Genomic DNA, 24,669 nt, shown 5'->3' with positions numbered 1-24,669 from the left:
TTCAAAAATCAAGGCTCCTGGAACACAGCTCAAAAGTTTCAAGTATTTCCCTCCAGCCACTCCAATACACCCTCAATTTAAAAAGAAATCTATATAATGCATAAGAATTACCTCCAAGATATCCTCTAATCTTTGTTTGAAATCTCTCAGCCACTGAAACTTTATTTTGTCTCATTTTTCACTTTCCTTTTAGTTAAGAAGCCTTTCTCAATCCCATGATACTGGATTCTGGCTCATCCACAGAGTACAGTCCCACGTTGCCAGGGAGATTTATATCCTTGGGAGTCATGTCCCACATAATGGGGAAGGCAGTGAGTTCATCTGCCAAGCTGGCTTAGAGAGAGATATCCCCTGATAACTCATGATCTTTTTTTTTTCCTCATGGGCAGGAACCGGGAATCAAATCTGGGTCTCCGGCATGGCAGGCGAGAACTCTGCCAGCTGAACCACCGTGGCCCATCCAACCTGTGTTCTTAATGTTAACTCTCAAAGTTCACTCCTCATTAATGTTAGTTCACATTAGTGAGACCATACAGTAGCTGTCCTTTTGTTTCTGGCTAATTTCTCTCAGCTTAATATCCCCAAGGTTCATCCATGTTGTTACAAGCCTCATGATTTTATCCTGTCTCACAGCTGCATAACATTTCATCATATGTATATACCACAGCTTGTTTAGCCACTCTTCCATAGATGGACATTTGGGCTGTTTTCATCTCTTGGCAATCATGAATAATGCTGCCATAAACATCAGTATGCAAATGTCCATTTGTGTCCTTGCCTTCAGCTCCTCTGAATATATACCTAGTAATGGGATTGCTTGATCATATGGAAATTCTATACTTAACTTTCTGAGGAACCATCAAACTGCCTTCCAGACCAGTTGTACCATTTTACATTCCCAGTGGTGAATAAGTGTGCCTCTTTCTCCACATCCTCTCCAGCACTTGTTGTTTTCAGTTTTTTGTTTGTTTGTTTTTCGATATGGCCATTCTAGTAGGTGTCAGATGATATCTCATTGTGGTTCTGATTTGCACTTCCCTAATAGTCAGTGAGGTTGAGCATCTTTTTAGGTGCCTTTTAGCCATTTGTATTTCCTCTTCAGAGAAATATAGTTTCTGTGCAGGCCTTTTGACCACTTTTTAAATGGATCGTTTCTATTTTTGTTCTTGAGTTGAAGGATCTCTTTATATATTCTGTGATACTAAGCCTTTATCTGATATGTGGTTTCCAAATATTGTCTCCCATTGCATAGGCTGCCTTTCTATTTTCCTAACAAAGTTCTTTGATGCACAAAATTGTTTAATTTTGGGGAGATCCTATTAATGTATTTCTTTTTTCAGTGCTCATGCTTTGGGTATAAGTTCTAGAAAAGAGCCTCCTATTACAAGATTTATTAGATATTTCCCTACATTTTCTTCTAACATTTTTATGGTCTTAGCTCTAATGTTTAGGTCTTTGATCCATTTTGAGTTAATTTTTGTATAGGGGGTGAGATATGGATCCTCTTTCATTCTTTTGCATATGGATATCCAGTTCTTTAAGCACCACTTATTGAAGAGGCTGCTCTGTCCCAGGTAGGTTGGCTTGACCACCTTATCAAAGAGCAATTGATTATAGATGAGAGGGTCTATTTCTGAATACTCAATTTGATTTCATTGGTCAGTATATCTATCTTTGTGCCAGTACCATGCTGCACTGTAGTTTTGTAACATACTTTAACATCAGGTAGCGTGAGACCTTCCATTTTATTTTTCTTTCTCAAGATGTTTTTACCTATTTGGGGCACCCTGCCCTTCCAAATAACTTTGGTTATTGGTTTTTCTATTTCTGCAAATTAAGTTGGTGGGATTTTAAATTGGTACTTCATTGACTCTATAAATCAATTTGGGTAGAACTGACATCTTAACTATATTTAGTTTTCCAATCCAAGAACACAGTATGCCCTTCCATTTATTTAGGTCTTCCATAATTTCTTTTAGCATTTTAAAAATAGCTTTCTGCTTATGGGTCTTTTGTATCATTAGTTAAATTTATTCCAAAATATTTTATTCTTTTGGTTGCTATTATAAATAGAATTTTTTTTTCTTGATTTCCTCATCACCAGTATATAGAAACACTACTGATCTGGGGTGTTGCTCTTGTACCATGCCACTTTGCTGTATTCATTTATCAACTCTGTAGCTTTGCTATAGATTTTTTTGGGATTTTTGACATATAACATCATGTCATCTGCAAACTGTAAGAGTTTTACTTCTTCCTTTTCAATTTGGATGTCTTTCACTTCTACTTTCTTGTTTAATTGCTCTGATTAGAACATCCAGCACAATGATGAATAGCAATGTTGACAGTGGGCATCCTTGTCTTGTTTCTGATCTTAGGGGGAAAGCATTCAGACTTCCCCATTGAAGATGATGTTAGCTGTGGGTTTTCATATATTCCCTTTATAATGTTGAGGAAGTTCCCTTCTATCATATCCTTTGGAGAGTTTTCATCAAGAAAGAATGTTGAATATTGTCAAATACCTTTTCTGCACATACTGAGATGATCATGTGGCTTTTCTACTTTGACTTATTGATATGGTGTATTATATTAATTGATTTTCATGTGTCGAACAGCCATGTTAGTTTGCAAGCTGCAGAATGAATATACCAGGACTGGAACAGCTTTTAAAAAGGGGAATTTAATAAGTTACATGTTTACAGTTATAAGCCTTTATAGTTTTGTTTGTTTGTTTGTTAAAAATGTTCTTGGTCTCAAAGGACTTAAGGGCAAAGACACAAACGGACATTTGCACACCAATGTTTATAGCAGCGTTATTTACAATTGCAAAGAGATGGAAACAGCCAAAATGTCCATCAATAGAAGAATAGCTAAACAAACTGTGGTATATACATACGATGGAATATTATGCAGTTTTAAGACAAGATAAACTTATGAAGCATGTAATAACATGGATGGACCTAGAGAACATTATGCTGAGTGAGTCCAGCCAAAAACTAAAGGACAAATACTGTATGGTCCCACTGATGTGAACGGACATTCGAGAATAAACTTAGAACATGTCATTGGTAACAGAGTCCAGCAGGAGTTAGAAACAGGGTAAGATAATGGGTAATTGGAGCTGAAGGGATACAGACTGTGCAACAGGACTAGATACAAAAACTCAAAAATGGACAGCACAATAATACCTAAGTGTAAAGTAATCATGTTAAAACACTGAATGAAGCTGCATCTGAGCTATAGGTTTTTTTTTTTTACTATTATTATTACTTTTATTTCTTTTCTCTATATTAACATTCTATATCTTTTTCTGTTGTGTTGCTAGTTCCTCTAAACCGATGCAAATGTACTAAGAAACGATGATCATGCATCTATGTGATGATGTTAAGAATTACTGATTGCATATGTAGAATGGTATGATTTCTAAATGTTGGGTTAATTTCTTTTTTTTTCCATTAATTAATAAAAAAAATGTTCTTGGAAATTTATTGCTTTTTTGTATATATCTTATATTTCACAATAAAAACAATGTTGAAAAATATTCACAGCCCATCCAGTCCATCATTTGCTCTGTAATAGTGACAAGAGGGGAAATTCTTGGTTCAAGAAGGCTGATGAAGTTCAGGGTTTCTCTCTGTGAAAATGTCCAAACTAAGGCATCCAGGGAAAAATACCTTAATTCAAGAAAGGCCAATCAATCTAGAATATCTCTGTCAACTAGGAAGGCATTCTGTTCCCTTGCTCCTGGGTCCATTGCTCTCAGCCTCTGTCCCTGTGGGGATTCCCCACCTTGTTTCTCAGGAACTGGTTTCATCTCTTGGGTTCTCTTGGATCTCTCCAGGTTCTGATTTGCTTAACATCTCATGAAAATGGACTCCAAGCATCTCCAAATATATGTGTGTCTGTTCTCCAGTGTTGGCATTTGTGCCAGCTATGGGCTCTGTCAGCTCTGAGGCTTCTGTCATTTCTGTCAGTGCTGACTCTCTCCAAAAATGTTTCCTCTTTCAAAGGATTTCAGTAAACTAATGAGGACCCACCTGAATGGGTGGACTCACTTCTCCATCCAATCAAAAGGTCACACTCACAATTGGGTGTGTCATATCTACATGGAGATCATCTAATCAGAAGTTTTCAACCTACAGTATTGAATCAGGATTAAAAGAAATGGCTGCTCCCACAAGGTTGGATCAGAATCAAAATGTGGCTTTTCTAGGGTACATAATTTTTCAAACCAGCACATCAGCATTGCATACATGGAATAAATCCCACTTGGTCATGGTATATAATTCTTTTAAAGGGCTGCTGGATTCAATTTGCAAGATTTTGTGGAGGATTTTAGCATCAATATTCATTAAAGAGACTGGTCTGTAATTTTTTTTTCTTGTAGTATCTTTGTTTGGCTTTGGTATTAGGGTGATGTCAGTTTCATAGAATGAGTTAGGTAGCTTCCTTGTTCTTCAATGTTTTTGAAGAGTTTGAGCAGGATTGGTACTAATTTCTTCTTGAATGCTTAGTAAAATCCACATATGAAGCCATCTGATCCTGGACTTTTCTTTTTTGGGAGCTTCTTAACGACTGATTCAATCTCTTTATTTGTGATTGGTTTAATGAGGTCATCTATTTCTTCTCAAGCCAGTGTTAGTTGTTCATGTCTTTCTAGGAAGTTGTCCATTTCATCTACATTATTTAGTTTATTAGCATACAGTTGCTCACAGTATTCTCTCATTACTGCCTTTATTTCTGTGGGGTCAGTGGTTATGTCTCCTCTTCCACTTCTTATTTTATTTATTTGTATCCTCTCTCTTGCTTTTTTTTGTCAACATAACTGTGGTAGTTAGGTTCAGGTGTCAACTTGGCCAGGGGAAGGTGTCTAGTTCTGTTGCCATGGACATGAGCCAATGGTACATGAACCTCATCTATTGCTCATTACATCTGCAGTTGGCTAGGAGGTGTGCCTGCTGCAATGAATGATGTTTGAGTTAATTGGCTGGTGCTTAAATGAGAGAGCTCAATGTAGCACAGCCCAAGCAGTTCAGCATACCTCATCTCAGCACTCACAGCTCAGCCCAGGCCTTTGGAGATACAGAAAGAAATCACCCTGGGGAAAGTTGTTGGAACCCAGAGGCCTGGAGAGAAGGCCAGCAGAGATCATCCTGTGCCTTTCCCCGTAAGAAAGAATCTCAGTTGAAAGCTAGCTGCCTTTCCTCTGAAGAACTACCAAAATAAATCCCCTTTTATTAAAAGCCAATCCATCTCTGGTGTGTTGCATTCTGGCAGCTACAAACTGGAACAATAACTAAGGGTCCATCAATTCAAAGAACCAACTTATGATTTTGTTGATTTTCTCAATTGTTTTCATATTCTCAATTTCAGTTATTTCTGCTCTAATCTTTCTTTCTTTTCGGATTTAGTTTGCTGTTCTTTAGTTCTTCCAAGTGAACAGTTAATTCCTTGATTTTTTACCTCTCTTCTTTTTTAATATAGGCATTTAAGGCAATATTGTCCCTCTCAGTACTGCCTTTGCTGCATCCCGTAAATTTTGATATGTTTGTGTTTTCATTTTTATTTTCCTCGAGATATTTACTGGTTTCTCTTTTAATTTCTTCCTTGAACCTTCTGGTTGTTTTGGAGTATGTTGTTTAGCCTGCATATATTTGTGAATTTTCTGGCCTTCTGTCAATTATTGATTTCCAACTTCATTCCATTATGACTGAGAAAGTATTTCGTATGATTTCAACCTTTTATTGAGAGTTGCTTTGTGAATGATCCATGATCACTTGAGAAAAATATGTACTCTGTTGTGTGTAAGGTAAATCTGTTAAGTCTAGTTCATTTATTATATTATTCAAAATCTGTTTCTTTATTGATCCTCTCTCTAGATTTTCTGTCCATTGATGAGAGCAGTGAATTGAAGTCTCCAACTATGATGGTAGAGGTGTCTACTTCTCCCTTCAGTGTTGTCAGTGTTTGCCTTATGTTTTAGTCTGCCAAAGCTGCCAGAATCCAACACACCAGAGATGGATTGGTTTTTAGTAAAAGGGGATTTATTTAGTTAAAAACATACAGTTCTTCAGAGGAACGGCAGCTAACTTTTAACTGAGGTTATTTCTCACACAGGAAGGCACAGGGTGTCTCTGCTGGCCTTCTTTCCAGGCCTCTGGGTTCCAACAACCTTCCCTGGGATGATTCCTTTCTGCATCTCCAAAGGCCTGGGCTGAGTTGCAAGTGCAGAGATGAGGTATGCTGAGCTGCATGGGCTGTGCTACATTGAACTCTCTCATTTTAAGCATCCAGTCAATTAAATCAAACATCATTTATTGCAGCTGGCATGCCTCCTAGCTGACTGCAGATATAATCACCGACAGATGAGCTTCACATGCCATTGGCTCAAGTCCACAGTAAAAGAACTAGGCACCTTCCCCTGGTCAAGTTAACACCCGAACCTAACTACCACACCTCATGTATTTTGGAGTACTCTGGCTTGGTGCATATTATCTATGATTGTTATGTCTTCTTTTTAAATTGTTCCTTTTATTAATACACAGCATCCTTCTTTGTCTCTTTTAATTGTTTCACATTTGAAGTTTAACTTGTCTGATACTAGTATAGCTACCCCTAGTTTTTTCTGATTGTTGTGTGCATGAAATATCTTTTCCAACCTTTCACTTTCAACTTATTTTTGTCCTTGGGTCTAAAGTGAGTCTCCTGTAGACAGCATATAGATAGGTCCTGTCTTGTAATCTATTCTGTCAGTTTACGCCCTTTTTTTTTTTTTTTTGTATGGGCAGGCATGGGGATTGAACCCAGGTCTCTGGCATGGCAGGAGAGAACTCTGCCTGCTGAGCCACCATGGCCTGCCCTGTCAGTCTATGCTTTTTGATTGAGGAGTTTAATTCATTAACATTTAATGTTATTACTGTAAAGGCAGTACTTTCTTCTACCATTTTGTCTTTTGGATTATATACATCATGTTTTTTTTTTTTCTCTTTTTACCTTTACTGATAGACTTTTACACTCTTCTCCACATTTCTCTCTCCTGTCTTTTCTTATCTGCCTGTAGTGCTCCCTTTCATATTTCAAGTACAGCCAGTCTCTTATTCACAAATTCTTTCAGTGACTGTTTGTCTGAAAATATTTTTATCTCCCCCACATTTTTGAAGGAAAGTTTTGCTCAGTATAAAATACTTGGTTGGAAGTTGTTCTCTTTCAGAATCTTAAACATGTCATACCACTGGCTTCTCAGCTCAATGGTTTTTGTTAAAAAATCCACATATAATCTCATGGAACTTCCTTTGTATGTGATAGATTGCTCTTTTTCTTGCTGCTTTCAAAAATCTCTCTGTCTTTGACATTTGACAATCTGATTAGTAAGTATCTTGGAGTAGGTCTATTTGGATCTATTCTGTTTGGGGTAAACTGCACTTCTTGGATCAGTAATTTCCTGTTTTTCATAAGAGATGGATCATTTTCAGTGATTATTTCATCCATTATTCTTTCTGCTCCTTTTCCCTGCACTTCTCCTTCTGGGACACCTATTACACATATACTTGTGCACTTCATGTTGTTATTCAATTCCCTGAGACCCTGCTCATATTTTCCATTCTTTTCCCTATATTTTCATTTGTGTGCCAGATTTCAGATGTTCTGCCCTCTAATTCACTAAACCTTTCTTCTGCCTCTTCAAGTCTATTGGTGTAAGTCTCCATTGTTTTTTCATCTCTTCTACTGTGTCTTTCATTCCCATAAGTCCTGTGATTTGTTTTTTCAAACTTCTGAGTTCTTCTTTATGTTTGCCCAATGTCTTCTTTATATCCTCCCGCAAGTTGTTGATTTGACTTTTTATGAGAATTTGCAAAGTTGTTCTAACATCCTGAATTAGCTGTTTCAACTTCTTTCCTATATCTCATTGAAGTGCTGGTTCAAATATGGCCCAAGATATGACCAGGCCATATCTTCAATTTTCCTAGTATGACTCATTTTCTGCTTGTGTCTAGGCATTTGGTTTCCTTAATTAGTTTATTCTGGAGATTTTTTTTTTTACTCTTTTATGTAGGATTTTCTTGCTGGATAGCTTTCTTCGCTATCTGTTCTTTGGCATTCAGTTCAACTTATTCTAGCCTTCTAGCATAGGTTCTGTTAAACTGATCAGAATTTTTCCATCCTTATTTTTCTGTTTCTTGACCTGCCTACATGGAGCCTTTTTTATTTTTTTATTTTTTGAGGAGGGTCTCCTCAGATATTATCAACCCCAGTCAGATTTTTCCAGACCAGTTTTCCTTGAAGGTGAGACCCAGTAGGTTGTCAGACTTGCCTATGAAGCCTCTAGATTCTGTGCTTTTCCTATCCTGCCCAGCATGTGGCACTTGTCTGCCCGTGGATTCCCATCAGTAAAAAGTGGTGTGATGCCTTTAATTTCAGCAGATTCTCCCTACCAGACACATGTTTGAGAGAGACTCCAGTAGTAGGTGGGTTTAGGTTGCTTGTTTCCAGCCCCTAGGGCCTGAATTCCCTGAAGGAGGGCTTCCACTTGAACTAGGCCCTACGCCATTTTTCCTGGGGAAGATATGGCCTTTAAGGAATTAACCCCTTTCACCTGACTAGTTACTTTGTCTGTCAGACACACCTTAGTTCCACCCTTGACTGGGGCAATGTTGAAGCCTGTGAGTGCTTGCAGTTCTATCTAGTGAGCTGTTAGGAGGTATAAAAAACAAGAAGCAAAAAGCCTTTTCAGTGCTGCACCCCCTCTCCCCAGGTCTGCCAATTAAGAGACTGAGTTGGTATGTGGCTCTATGTATCTGCAGGCTCTATGCACCCCCTTTTCTTAGTATTCCAGTATTTTGTGCTGTCCAACTCAAAAAGTCTCTGGTGCTTTTTTTGTTTTGTTTTGTGAGTCCCACCCCCGACTGCGGGGGCAAAAATTCCTGGTTCCTTTAGTGTTTATTCCAGGTTTATCCGTGCTGGAGGCCTGCTTTCACAGTCAGAATTTGTTAATTCCACAATTGGAGCTTGGTTGAGGTAAACCCTTGCTACTAGTAAAGTCTGTTTCCTTTTCACTGGGGGAACCAAACTGCTGTGCCCATGGAGGAGTGGGACTGACCTCCAAGGCTTGTGAAACTTACAGTTCTGTGTGGATCTCAGCCATTCCACCCCTTCCAGACTGGTGTACGCTGTGTGTATGGTCACTTATGTCCCCCCAACAGCTGTTCTGTACAGTTCCTGGTTAATTACTAGCTACTCTGGAGGATGAACTAAATTCCATACTTCACTATGTGCCATCTTGCCCTGCTTCACATATGAAACCTTTACAGAGCTCTCAATATTAAACAAAAAAATAAAATAATCTAGTTTTCATGTTTTTAGCATTTTAAGTTATCGCTCTTTGGTATAATTTTATTGTTTGCAAAGGTCCCAAAAGCATCTCCAGAGAGTTTTAATGCCTCTCTGAGCCTAGGCCAAAATCATGATTAAGTAGTTTGACATTAATATTTTAACTGCCAGTTGCTACAAATGATTTTAAATTCATGACCAAGATTAAGTTCATATTTCATAGAGCTGACTGAGAAAAATAATCGTAGTTAAAAAAAAATAAGTTACAATATTGTTCATACACTAGAGAGATATCTGGCTTTCGTCCTACAACAGGCATCAATGGGAACATTGCCAGAAGCAAACAGAAGAAAATCCAACTCAGTGATGTGACCTAAAACAAAGGAAAGAGTTATCGTGAGACAAATATGGTACAGAAAACTTGCTTCAGTATTTCACAGACTAGATGATTGTGAAACTAACAGGAAAAAGTAAAACTTTACTGTTTACTTTGTGATTAAAAGGGGAAATGTGGGGTTTTAAATATGTTACCAGAATAAAAATTTTAAAAAGATAAAAAAAGTAACATAGGTACTACCTGTGAAGGACCTTTATGTGGTAGGAATGTATAATAGGAGCAAAATCTCATAATTTTTATAACAACCTTAAGAGGTAGATTTTATTACTCATAATATTTCAGATGAGAAAACTGAACTTAGAGAAGTCAATGTATAAATACCAGGCCTATGATTAGTAAATAAAACAGCCAGGGTGTAAACTTGGGTTTGATATTTCAAAGCATGAACTTCATGCAATTTATATTATACACATTCTGGTTGTATCTATAAGAAAATTGGCCTGCAATATTAATAAAACAATTGAGCCCAGAAGGAAAATAAGTAAAAATGCTTATGTAATTAGCATTTAGACAATTAGTAATTAAGAAAAAAAATGATCAATAACACCATTAATTGAAGAGCTTGAAAAATTTTCACATTGCGGCATTTCTATCTTCCTGCCACCTTCATCAAAAAGAATCAAGGGGGAAACATGACAGCATTCTTTAAGGGAATGCAATGTAATTTCCTACCTAACTGAAGGAACAAATCAAGACTGATACCTTAAAATAATCTACCATGTATATACTTCTACAGAAAGACACTCAGTTGTTTCTGGTGGAGGTGGCTCAGGGCCAGGAGAGCTGACTCCTCTGCCTCAAATTCAGAGCCTACCCCTACAAAACTACACTCCTCTCAGCAGTTTATCAGCTGCTCCTTCATCCACATATCTGAGGTTTATGAAGTTCCCAGAGGACATATCAAATCTGCTACATACAGTATTTCCATAATCACATAACAGGCTCACTTAGGCATGAAAGACTAGGTGAATCATCTCACCCTTAAAGGCAGCCTCAGTCCTCCTGCCAAAAAAACCAGGTTCTTTATGTAAGGTCGTATTCTACTCTTTTCTTAAAATGTGAACATTTCAATGGTTTAAGTACATATCAAAACAAAGTAGCTACTAATGAGTCTTGTAACAAAATTGCTATGCATACCTTTGCTCGAGTCCACAGCTGAGTAAACAATGGCCAACCCGTAAATGCAACAAGCCCAGCTGTAAGCATATAGCGGTAGAAAAAGCTGAGAACCTAGTAATGCATTCCAAAGAAGAACGGAAAAAAGGTCATTTGATATTAGTTACCTATATATGACAGAAATATGAAAATGTTGTAATCTGATAAATTACTTACCAAAACCTCAATTCCTAAGGTAAAAACCAGCAGATATCCAGCAAAATGACGCAGAGGAAAGGTCAACAGTGATGTTATAAGGTCTTGAATAACTTGAAATCTGTTTAAAAAGATTATAGTAGGCAGACTATTTGACTTCTACATTGAATAAAAAATTTGGGTTGAATATAGTGAAAATTTAAAACTGTAGAGCAAAACTAGAAATCAGTGAATTTTCAATTCATAGACTATTGAAAAACTAAGATAAACTTTAAACAGATTTGTTCCAATGGCTTTACTTAATTAAATCTTATTTGGAAACTACAAGAATTTTAAGAAAAACGCAATTTCTGAATTAATTTAATAGTGACTAGAAGGGTTTGCATGGTTTTCATAAACATTACAGACAACAAATAAGTCTTGTTTGATCTTTAAAAATAGTTATGTATGATTACAATATAGAAAAGAAATACAATGAACCTCAATATTTACAAATTGAAAAAAATTTTAATTCACCAAAGTTAACCTAATATTGAAATCTCAGCTGTCTCAATGAAATATTTTCCTAATCTGGGTAGGGGAAATCTTTTTTTTTTTAATTTTTTTTTATTTTCATTGAGATATCCTCACGTACCATACAGTCCCTCCAAAGTATACAACCAATGGCTCACAATATCATTACATAGTTGTATACTCATCACCATGATCATCTTTAGAATATTTGTGTTGTATATTACTCCAGAAAAAGGAATAAAAAGAAAAAAGAAAAAACCCATTCAGCCCATATCCCTTACCCCTCCCTCTCATTGACCACTACTATTGCAATCTACCAATTTTTTTTAACCTCTTATCTCTTCCCATTATTTATTTGTTTTTTCCCTTATTTTTTTACTTGTCTGTCCATACAATGGATAAGGGAGCATCAGACACAATGTTTTCACAATCATGCAGTTACATCGTAAAAGTTATAATCCTCTTCAATAATCAAGGCTATCCACCCGGCCTTCTTTCACTTTGCTCTTGCAACCTTCCCTCCTTCTGCCCTGCTTGTGGAACAGAGCACCTTCCACCATAGCCACCTCAGCAAGTTCCCACTTGAACAAAGGCATTAAGCAGGTATGCATAGCTCTGTCTCAGGGCGAAAGTCCAAGCCATACATATCTGGATCAAGGCACATGAGAAGGACTGTGCTATAAGATCCACACCCTGGACAGTGAACCTAAGTGTACAGAAGAGCTGCCCAAGTGGAATTTTGATGGCGCTAGTACTTTCCAGTCTGAAAGCTCCAACAGTGATATGTATCTCAACCCTGTTGCGATGTTTCTGGACACTTTCTGCAAGGACCCCAATAAGTTGGTATTCTATAAAGCTTCCAAGTCTAACTGAAAGCCTGTAGAGACCAATTTAAGGCACCCCTGGTTTGGAATGGAGCAGGAATATACCCTGATGGGGACAGATGGACATCCTTTCAGCTTCCCTGGGCCCCAAACCCCATATTCTTGTGGTGTGGGAGCAGACAAAGCCTATGGCTGAGACAATGAGGAGGCCCATTCCCAGGCTGGCTTGTAGACGACATTAAGATCACAGGAGCAAATGCTGATGTCATACCTGTCTAGTGGGAATCCCAGCTAGGACCCTGTGAAGGAACTGACATGGGAGATCATCTCCGGGTGGCCCATTTCATCTCGTATGGTGTATGTGAAGACTTTGGCTTGACAGCAACCTTTGATCCTAAGCCCATTCCTAGGATGGTGCAGGCTGCTATAGCAACTTCAGCACCAAGGCCATGTAAGAAGAGGATGGCCTAAAGTACACTGAAGAATCCCTCGAGAAATTAAGTAGGCGGCATCAGTTCCACATTCGCAACTATCATCCCCAGGATGGCCTGGACAACGCCTGGCACCTAACTGGATTTCACAGAGCCTCCAACAGCAATGATTACTCTGTCAGTGTGGCCAACTGTGGCACCAGTATCTGCATTCCCCAGACCGCTAGCCTGGATGAGAAGAGTTACTTTGAAGACTGCCGCCCCTCCGCCAATTGAGACCCCTTTGCAGTGACAGAAACCCTCACGTGCATGTGTCTTCTCAACGAGACCAGCGATGAGCCTTTCCAGTACAAGAACTAAATGGACTAGACCTGTAGCCATCAAACACCTCCCAGTTCTTCATCCCACTCCTACTTTTCCTCTCTCTCAATTGTCCTATTAACTATAACTCAAAGGGCAAAATATCAAGGTCTTTTTTTATTTCTCAAACTCAGCTAATAACTCTTGCATTTTGGGGCCAGGATAGAAGGGGTCAAGTGCTTAATCTCTTCCCACCCACCCCACCCCCCTTTTGATCCTATCACAGAAGCTCTGGAAGACTGAGGAAGTAGTGCATTATTGGGGAGGGGAAGTAGAGAAAACAATAACCACTGCTTCCATTTAAATCAAATGTGTTTTTCCAGTAGGCATACACTGGACAGAAAGCATCTGTGTTTGTGAAGAGAGACAGGACTTTTTCCGTGAGGTTAGCTGAAGGTGAGGGGGGGCTGAGTTCCCCTGTAGTTAGCTGAGAATACATCCTCTCCTCTTTTGGTGGGGAAGTTCCATTTTTTTTAAGAAAGATTATAACCAACTTTCCTTTTGAAATGGGAATTTGTAGAAAAGGAAGGGTGAGGGAGACTATGAGGAAAATGCCCTATGCTCTGAAAAAGCATAACAGCAAGAGAGGCTTGATCTCTTGTTATGCTTCCCTCACTTGAGGTTAAATATCTTAGCCTAGAAGACAAACCTCAGAGTATTAACCAGTGGATAGTCCTATCCTAAGAAGAAAAACTTGCTATTGCTTGGTCCTCCATTTATAACACAAAGCAGAGTAGATTTTTATCTTTAAATGTAAAAACAACACAAAAATTATATGGATGTGTGGATATGTATGTTTTTCTGAAGGAGAAAACTATTCTAATTACCAGGAGGCCAAAACTTGATGTAAGTTGTCTGGTTAGAGGTAAGGATCTCTGTTGAGTGGGGGTGGGTGAGGCACTGCTTGAAAAGTTGGCTATTTGGGGCCATTATTCACTCTGAACACTTAGAGTTTCACTGTGCCCTCCCCGTCTTCTGAAGGGAGTGGGAATTGGTCTGGTAAGCAATTTGCTAGCAGTAGCAGTCACATGAGCCTGATGGCTCTGGTTTAAAATACACATTTGCTTACACACAGGGGTTTTAGCAATATGACTTAGCTAGTCAACTTAAACTTTATGTTCCTGACAAGGGGGAATTAGGGTTATTTTCTGGTGGGAGTAGCATGTCACTAAAGCAGAGTTTTTGACACATTAACATTTTTTTAAATAAAACAAGTTTAGATTGTAATCATTTGTAGGGTTTCTAAGTCTTTCCGTTTTACAGAATTGTTTGTTGGCTCCAACTGTCTTCTTCCCAATCTCTGCCCTTTGAGAAGATGGGGAAGGCCTGGAGTCACACAATTGTAATTTTGTTTTCTGGTGTCATTTTCTGTGAGTTTAAGATACTCCTTTCCTTTAAGAATTCTGAAGAATTGTTCTTTTATAATAAAAAAACAAACCCTGACTTAATCCCTTAAAAAAAAAAAAAAGAATCAAGGCTACTGGAATACAGTTCAACAGTTTCAGGTATTTCCCTCTAGCCACTCCAATGCACCACAAACTAAAAAGGGACATCTGCTGTATAGTGCATATGTATAACCTCCAGGATAACCTCTCAACTCTGTTTGAAATCTCTCAGCCACTGAAACTTTATTCTGTCTCATTTCTCTCTTCCCACTTTTGGTGAAGAAGATTTTCTCAATCCCATGATACTGGGCCCTGGCTCATCTCCAGGAATCAAGTCCCACGTAGTAGGGAGGGCAGTGAGTTCACCTGCCAAGTTGGCAAAGAGAGAGAGGCTACAACTGAGCAACAAAAGAGGTTCTCTGGGGGGTGGTTCTTAGGCATAGTTATAAGTAGGCTTAGCTTTTCTTTTGTAGGAATAAGTTTCATAGGGGTGAGCCCCAAGATTGAGAGCCCAGCCTATTGATTTGATTATTCCCACTGCCTGTAAAAATATCAGAAATTCCCCATATGGGGAAGTTGAGTATTTCCTTTTTTCTCCCCAGTTCCTCAAGGGGACTTTGAAAATACTTTTTTAATTCTCTGCCCAAATTACTCTGGGATGTATTGGGATATCACACTAACCTGTACAAACCAACAAGATCTTACTCCCTATTCAAGATTCCATGTAATTATGGTATTCAAATAAACCATACAAGTTAAATTACAGGTAGGGGAAATCCTAATTGCACTTTTCACTGAGCTAAATAATCTTTTCCAAACCCGATCTAAGACGCCATTAATTGTACACTAATTGTAATTAAATGTGAATGCTTAACCACTAAAAATATATTAAATACTTGAGCACGTTCAACATTTCATTATTGGAAAAAAAAAACTTTAACATTTATAGGACATGATTAAACAGGTAATTATAAAAGGTCAGTATGATTCAAATTATGACCTTTTTCTAATTGCAGACAATAGTTTTGTTATCAAAACCATTAAGGTGCCATGTGGGAGGGTGGGCCACGGTGGCTGAGCAGGCAGAGTTCCTGCCTGCAATGCTGGTGACCAGGGTTCGATTCCTGGTGCCTGCCCATGCAAAAAAAAAGGTGTCATGTGGGGAAAAATCTAATACAAAGTCAAAAAGAGAATGTTTCTTTTGTCCTCAGTAGTGAATAAGCACAGGGAAAAGAGATGATCTTGTAGAATCATTGAAGATTATTTTTCTGGAATAAAAGTTAATTTTTATGCCTTATTTTCTGTATAATCTATTAAAATATAAGATAGGACATAGAATACTTTCAAAATTGTGTTTTCCCTTGAGATTTAAATAGATATATTCTGTCCACATTTAAAAATTCAGAAGGGGTTCTGTAGTGGTGTAGAATTTTCTTTCATTCTAAAATTTTTCAATGAGAGTTAAGATCAGAAAAAGATCTAATGTAAATATATATATCAAGCAACCCTATTATTCCTTTTGAATGGAGAAGGAGCAGTATATTCTTTTGTAAGTGTCTTTTGTGCTTTATATTTACAATAATTAATGTTGTAAACAATATATATAGTTTTAATTTTGATATTTTTAACATTTTTATGTTTTTAATACTCAATGTTTTTAAAAGGGCAAAAGAAGTAGCCAAAGCTGGAATCAACAAAAATTAGAATAAAAAATGATACATAGGTCCATGACGCACATACTAGTCACCTGAAGGTACCCTTACTCTGGCCCCTCATTCCTTGGTCTGCCTTCGGGGTCTGTTTTTCTCAGAGGATACTCTGATGAGCAAGACTGAGTTTGAATCCTACATTACATGAAAATACATAAATCAACAAGATTTCCAATAAGACCCTGGTTCCTGTGAACATGAGCCAGTACCATGCTTTAACGGTATCATTCAAAAGTGCTTGAAACTTGCTTGGGAGCCTTACTTCTGATGTTTTCTAAAATGGCAAATATCCATTGTAGGTCTAACTGGTAAGGAAGCTCTTAAAGGTAGAGTCATTAGTACATGTGGATAATGTCAATTAATTTCTGCATGTACACATTACTATATTAGATGTAATAATAAAGATTTCATTTATCTAGGTATATATGATGACCAAAAAGGCAGGAGGAAAAGTATATGCCAGTTTGCTTCCCAGACCATGCATCCACATATACGCAAAAACTGCATGGAGGGAAAATATGCAAATCCATTCACGAAGCACTAAGACTAATTGGAATCTGGAAAGATGACACAAATTTCAGATGTAAATTACTATAGGCATAGTACAATCGATATTATTTTGTTTATCCCAGAATTTTCTTATAGAAGATACATGAAGACAAGAACAAGGTCATGGTTACCTCAGCAATAACGATGAAGTCAAAAGGAAACTGAAAACAAAAAGGATGTTTCTGTACATTGATGCAGCTGCATAAATGAAGAGAGAGGGTTTGGAAATTTGAGGGTATTATAAACATGTCTTTGATGACCATGCTACAGAAACCCAACATATTTTAAGTACAGACTTAAAATGAGGCAACAGGGCGAGCAATGGTGGTGCAGTGGCAGAATTCTTGCCTGCCATGCCTGAGACCCGGGTTCAATTCCTGGTGCCTGCCCATGACAAAAAACAAAAACAAAAATGAGGCAACAAGATATGTTACTTACTCTTTTAGAACTGCATACCATATTGGCACTGGCAATAAACAATATACATAATAAGTCCAGGGACAGGCTTGAATCAGCAGAAAAAATGCTACCAAAATGCCAATAGTTATAAAACTGCATAGTAGGAGGTGGCTTGGTTTCTGAAAATCAAACAAAACAATGAAACACTTTCAAATTCAAGCTAATTGATATTTTTAAAAGAGATTATATAAAGTGAAGAAAATGTATTTGTTTCTTCTAATTCCTCTACAATTAAATGATTAATTTGCATTCAAAAAAATAAAAGATAAATCTAAGTATCTATCATTTGGGAAGAATATTGGAAGAGAAAAAGCTGGTTATTCTGGAATTTTTGCAATTAAGCAATTCTCAAATTGACAGTGCATTCTGTTCCTAAAGTTTGTTTGCAAGTACTTGTTTGGACTCCTTAACATATTTTCCTTAGGAACAATTTTATAAATATTGATCAAGTTCTCTGGCTGGCTCACAAAAGTCCATATTAAACAGTGGGCCTAATCTCCATTTGGAACAATTTTCCTACCTAAATTCCCTGAATCCCAGTTCTTAATTCTCATCTCTAATTTTGGCTAGCAAAGCAAAGAGCAAATATAGAGAAAACAAGGACTAGAGTCAAGAGGGTGCCACATTACTCTAGACTCCTGTTTTTAACCCTGTTTCTCTCTTCTAAGTGTGTTTACCTTTTTCAGAGTGACCAGTACACTTTGTATCCCTTTGTATCCCTGCCTCAGGTATTCTATTTCAGCTCCAGAGACTCCATCTGGTTTCTCAATAATCTGAACATCAAGATAAGGATGTAAAGGTAGTCTTTGGTACAAGACTGATGTGGGTTCAATTCTCAGTTCCCTCATATCCTCCTCACTGTATGATCCAAAACAAGTTACTTAATACCCCATACCTTCAATTTCCTCTTTTGTAAACCAAAATTTCAATGCCTATTTTAACCACAGTTGTTGAGTAAAGTGGTAAAATATATTTCAAGTAACCAGCAGAATATATATATAATTACATTACTCAAAATACAGTAGTTTCTGTTTATTTTCCTACATTAAGAAACAATTCTTGTTCTAGTCAATTTCACATACATTCAAATAATTAAAAGTACTTGGTGGAAATTACTTGAGATGTATTAAAACATTATTAAAAAATACAGTAGACAATAAAATAAAGGTCTTCCTTCCAATACTGAAAAAAATATATAAAATTGGAATAAAGTTACCACTGGAAATGCTATCAGCATATATTATTTTTAGAGGAATTGAATACAGTAATAATCATTAGAGAGAAAAAAACAAAGGAAATGGAACTGCTATATTTTCCCTAATAAATGGCAGTTAGCAATATGTTATAAAAGAGTGAAGTATTCTAATAGATTAAAACAATATATGTACTACTGCTTACATTTTCTCTGTAAGATGAAATATTAAAGAGTTTTTTTCTTTTTTCCATTGAAAATACAGTAAATTAGGAACCAATTCTAAAAATAAGGATACATAGAAACTTCTGGAAATTTGTATGTAAAAATTGCAGAAAGTTGAAAGAAGGTGAAAATAACTCCAGAAAAACATATACATTATTTAAAAAGGAACATTTTGAGCAAGTCACTGTATAGCTTTATAGCTCCTAAAGTTTTAAATTCAATAAAGCTAAATATATTGTTGTGAAGTAGTTTTCTGAACATTTGTACCAGAAAGACATGGAATACCAACATCAGTTATAGGAAAGAACAGAAGAATTTAAATTATTTATACAGCTATCTTTATAGCTTTCTTAAATTAAAGGGCAATTATTATTAATACATCTTTTTCCCAACAAGAAATAGAGATAAACTGAGAGAAAATTACGTCAACACACAAAAAAAAAACGCAAATGAGAGAGAAATAAGAGTTAGCTTAGTACAATGACCACACTGTATGAGCACATTAAAGCTAATTTATGTTAGGTCTAGCAAAAGGAACTCTTGACGCTGGGGCCCCTTTAGCATCCCTCTTCAGCATCCTTGGCAGGTCCAAGGATCCAGATAAAACCCTGTTATAAACCCCCATCCAATCAGAGAGCAGCACACCTCCTAGTGGGCACCCTCCCCTCTCGGCATCACTGTCCCTTTAAAACACAGCTCTCAGAACAAAGAGAGGAAGGCATCTTTCTTTCCTTTCTCTGGCTCCTGCCTGCTTGCTTTTTCTCTGCTTTTTATCTCTTCAATAAATCTATTAAGCTTTGACTCCCGGTCCGTGTGGATTCCTTAACAACTCCGTGCCTAACAACTTAAATTTCTTTCTCCAATCCTAGTGATTTTCTACCATCATCTGCATCTTCATCATATTCTCTGAACCTACCTTAAGTTCTTTACTAATACCTCTTGCAAGGTCAGAATGAGACTTGATGATCAACAAAAAAGCATAAGATGTCCATCCCACAAAACCAAGAACAACACTGATGCCCAAAAAGAGTCTGTCATATGTGTGGTAATAGGACAATCCTTTCAATGCAAGGTGAATCAGCTCCTTGCAAATGGAGACCTATGGAGAAAGGAAAATATTACTTGCCACATGGGAAGAATAAGAAAAACTAAATTTCAAAGAAAGGAAAACTTTAAAGTTGCTAACTGTCAAACCATTGTATTAAAATTAGAGTGAGTAACTGTAGATGATAGATCAAGAAGAGATTTTAATTGTTTGAGGATCTTCTTGCAGAGTACAAAAAATTTCCTGCATAAAATTAACTTACTTTTTAATCTTCATAAGAAAGGGCATTTTAAATGTAAATAATCTATGATATGCATTATGCTTTAAAATTTTTCACTTTTGTGGAAATTATCTTCAGATAACACATGAAAGAAATGAAGGCTCTCTAATTCAGTTTCCAACATATATAATTTTCAACGCTCTCTTTTCAAATTATCAAAATCATATAATAAAACATCACTAAAGAGCTTAATGTTTTAGGGGAGAAGAGTAGCTTACTATTTAAAAACCAATGAAAGTAAGTATTAGAAATGTATGTATTCTAATTAGAAATTAGAATTCTGGTAGTGGACAGATAATTCCAAATGTACAAAAATGTTGTGTTCTAAAATCCTATTTATAATATGGGTGACAGAAACTTGGAATATACTGGAATATATTTTCTCATTATAAAAATTGGCATAATAGTTGTTCAAGTCCAATGTTAAATTAGAAAAATTTACATAGAGTATTATCTGAAATAAGAGAAATATGTCCAAGGCTTAATGAAACCATTCAGGAAATTCAACCCGTTCTTGAGGGCTCAGGAAAGCATCCTTAGCCTACCCACTTTGCTTTCTATCTTCATTACTTGCCTCTCTCCATTTCTAAAATGATGATCATCAATTTACACATGGAAGGCCTTTATACTTACTACTTCATCATACTTTCTCTGTTTTATATAAGATCTTGCTTTCTTTAAAATGTTGAGCTGTTTAGAATCAGAAAGTAACCTATAAAAGAAAAAACAGCATAGTTTAAAACTTCTCAAAAAAAAAAAAGACTCATTTCGATTATATTTTTTCTTGTTTTATTCTCTTTTCTTAATTGAAAAGAAAGGATGGTGAAAATTGAGAAAACAAAAATAATGAAAGAAATAAACCTCAAGTTAAATTGTATAGTTGTTATTTATGTGAACTCTTCCAAGGAAAAGCTTATAATTTAATTTGATTTTCTTGACCCTAAGTTTGAACTGCTAAATTACACTTATGAAAGTTGTATAAGCAATCATTTTGAAGAAATATAATACTTTGACTAACAAAGATATTCTGATTAAATCAAAGTAAGAAATGGAATAGCAAACACATGGTATGAGTTCTGCCATCCAGCCCTCCTGTATTCGCAGCAGACATGGCAAACATGACAAGGTACTTTTGATCCCTGAGCCTGGACAGGGACTAAGAATTCTTACCATCAAAGAGCTCCAGGCAGAGACTAATCAACAATTGAAGTTAACGTACAATTCGAACTCTTGCCATTCCTAGGCTACACCAAATGCCTTTTTTGGCTCCTCTATCTTTCACTTGTCTTTTTTTTTTTTTTATTTCTCTGTGTTTGTTTTATCACAGCAGAAATCTTAAATATACAAGGGAAATACTCCTGAGAAACACTTCATAACCTGAAACTATATACATCTAAAGGCATTAAGTTTATGGATATTAAAATTGAAGATACACAACTAAACTCAATTACCTTATTGAAATAAATATTAACATTTAAACACAAACTCGAATATATACTATTTAACTAAAATCTAAATTCCTAAAGTAAATACCTTTACATTTAAAAAGTGCAAATATAGCTATTTAAGGATATGATAAGGATGGTTCACATGAAATTAATGATTTTGTATGTCAAAAACTACTAAATCAAATTCTGGTAATTCCATGTGGTTCAACCTGTCTTCTTCTTTGTTCCATCAGTTGGAAGTAAACCTTTAAAACAATGGTTATTAACCTGGAGGGGGAGACATTACAGACATCTTTCAGAGTCTGAAACTCTATCTTACTCTATCTTACTTTGATCCATTGAGCTTCTCAAAATATTGATTGCATCATAATACTTACTTGCAGGTGATATGGGTATCTTATCGTCTACTTCGTCTATTCTAAACTTCAGGGACTATTGACGACTTTTCTATTCAACCTAATTTGCCATTATTCCAAATGTATACCCTTAGCAATATAACAGTTAAACTCTTCTTTCTTCATCTATCTTATATTCACATATGAGTTCTTTCTGGTGAAGATCCTCCCCTCTTCCTGTTCCAAAATCAAACCTTCCTCATTCTTTATAGTCTACTCAAAATCTCACCTCATACAATTAGCACATTACTGTGGTCTAATGATCAGCTTATTTCTCTTCAATTACATTTTAATCTCCATGTAGGCAAAGATAATGTGTTATATTTCCATTATATCCATAATAATACTTATCAAAGTACTAAGCACATAAGCACATAAAATGAACCAATAAATCTTAATTGATTAAAATGCGATCAAAATATTACAGATCTAAAAAAACTAAGAAAAATAAGAGAATTATACACTGCCATTTTAAAGCAGGGAAGGATTTGCTAAATTAAATAAAAAGATGAAAAGGCTTTCAGGAACTAAATTAATTAACTATGTTGTCTAAGGTGAAGTCTTAAGAAGAATGAAAGAAGGAACACTTTCCAGAAAAAGTATTTATACTATACTATATTATATTGTACTACACTCTACTATATTATATTAATTACATTGTATGATATCATATTATATTCTATTGCATTATATATGAAGTACTCAGACAAAGAATCAGGGGTCAGGCTATTATAATTTTTCTTCAATAGAATATCAATAAATCTTGGGACCTATCAAAGATGCACAATATGCCTGGAAATCATCATCTGTACAAACCTCACTGTGAAGAACTGATATTAAAGACTACAACAAACTTGTCCCCCAATATAAAAATGTTTTGTTTTTGTTTTCCATAAAGTTGAGAGTGGTGCAAAATAAATCTTCTTAGTATCTGTTCTAGTTTGCTAGCTGCTGGAATAGCTAGCAACACAATATACCAGAAACAGAATGGCTTTTAAAATGGAGAATTTAATAAGTTGCTAGTTTTTATAGTTCTAAGGCCTAGAAAATGTCCAATTAAAACAAGACTACAGAAATGTCCAATCAAAGGCATCCAGGGAAAGATACCTTGATTCAAGAAGGCTGATGATATTCAGGGTTTCACTCTCATCTGGAAAGGCACATGGTGAACACAGTCACAGTTTCTTTCTCAGCTGGAAGGGCATATGGCGAACATAGCGTCATCTGCTAGCTTACTCTCCTGGCTTCTGGTTTCATGAAGCTCCCCAGGAGGTATTTTCCTTCTTCATCTTCAAAGGTCACTGGCAGGTGGACTCTCTGCTTCGTGGTGCTGCAGCATTCTCTGCTCTCTCCGAATCTCCCATTCTCCAAAATGTTTCCTCTTTTATAGGACTCCAGTAAACCAATCAAGACCCACCCAAATGGGTGGAGACATGTCATCACCTAATCCAGTTTAACAACAACTCTTGACTAAAGATGACTGACTAGAGATGATCTGATTACAGTTTCAAACATACAGTATTGAATAGGGATCATTTTACCTTTATGAAATGGGATTTTGATTAAAACATGGCTTTTCTAGGGGGCATAGTTCTTTTCAAACCAGACCACTATCCCATGTTTTAAATACAATGAGATTTTGCAAGAAACATAAAGTCCAGAACAGAAGGTACAATATACTCACATTTTTCTAAACAAACAAAAAACAACAGCAGTAGCAGCAATAACAATAAGAAAAACAGGGTTGGCAAGGTAGTAATTAAAGGAATATCATATATAAATTAAAATGAATAAAGGGGATCTGTATGTATCAATATGGATATATCTTGGAAGTCAAACTGCAGGAAAAAAGCATTTAAAAAATGAATAGTGAGGTACCATTAAAAACACAGAAAACAATAATGTATATATTACTTAGACATGAACAGGAAGGATAGATACCTACTTCATGAAAGTGGTTATCTGTAGATGACAGAGGAGAACAGGATGGAGACAGGGTTACAGAGATTCAACTATACTATGTCATTTTATTTGTTTTTTAAAAAAGAGAATCTAAAGAAATTTGGGAAAATATTAACATTTCTTAAACATGGGTTGTAGAAGCAAAGATTTCTGTTATATATTCTATTGTGCATCTTGGAAATATTTCAAAATTTAAAATTTTCAATTTTAACAATAACATATGCTCATACATGTACTTATATGCACAAAATTACTGTTAACTATAGTCCATAGTTAGCATTAGGTGTAATTTTTTCTCATATACCACCCTATTATTAACATCTTGTAATAGTGACATACATTTGTTATAATTCATGAAAGAACATTCTATTCATCACAGGGTTCATTGTGTTATACAATCACGTTTTATCTTCTAGCTTTACTTCTAGTAACATATGTGACCTAAAACTACCCCTTTCATCCACATTCAGCACTGTTAATTATATCCACAGTAATGTGATACCATCACCTCTTTCTATTTCCATTTACAATCAATCTAAATAGAAATTCTATACAAATTAAATATCAGCTCCGCATTCTCTACCCCCATTCTATCTCCTAGTAATCTACATTCTAGATTCTAACTGTATGAGTTTGCTTATTATACTTAGTTCATATTAGTGAGATTATACTGTATTTCCAAGTTTCTTGATGTTTTTCTTTGATGCACAAAAGTGTTTTACTTTTTTTTGTCACTTGCTCTTTTAGTGTCATAGCCAAGAATGCCTAACCTAACATCACAAAGATTCACCTCTGTGCTTTCTTCTAAAAGTTTTATGGTTTTAGCTTATACCGTGTATAACCCATGTGAAATTAAT

General features: G+C 36.1%; 1 protein-coding gene and 1 pseudogene across 1 annotated transcript in view; one reads left to right on the top strand and one right to left on the bottom strand.

The window, feature by feature from the left end:
* PIGN (phosphatidylinositol glycan anchor biosynthesis class N) overlaps positions 1-24,669 on the bottom strand; it is a 193,440-nt gene that overhangs the window by 76,877 nt on the left and 91,894 nt on the right. Inside the window, exons 13-18 of the mRNA XM_077135318.1 lie at positions 20,641-20,719; positions 19,599-19,781; positions 17,245-17,384; positions 11,057-11,156; positions 10,862-10,954; positions 9,609-9,700 (exon numbers count right to left, since the gene is read on the bottom strand). Coding sequence (XP_076991433.1) covers positions 9,609-9,700; positions 10,862-10,954; positions 11,057-11,156; positions 17,245-17,384; positions 19,599-19,781; positions 20,641-20,719 — 687 coding nt within the window. The remainder of the gene's footprint in view (positions 1-9,608; positions 9,701-10,861; positions 10,955-11,056; positions 11,157-17,244; positions 17,385-19,598; positions 19,782-20,640; positions 20,720-24,669) is intronic.
* On the top strand, positions 11,981-13,163 carry LOC143662732 (glutamine synthetase pseudogene; annotated as a pseudogene).

Source organism: Tamandua tetradactyla, chromosome 18 (genome assembly GCF_023851605.1).
Source record: "Tamandua tetradactyla isolate mTamTet1 chromosome 18, mTamTet1.pri, whole genome shotgun sequence".
NCBI classification, from domain to species: domain Eukaryota; kingdom Metazoa; phylum Chordata; class Mammalia; order Pilosa; family Myrmecophagidae; genus Tamandua; species Tamandua tetradactyla.
This window is presented reverse-complemented; position numbering and strand designations above follow the sequence as displayed.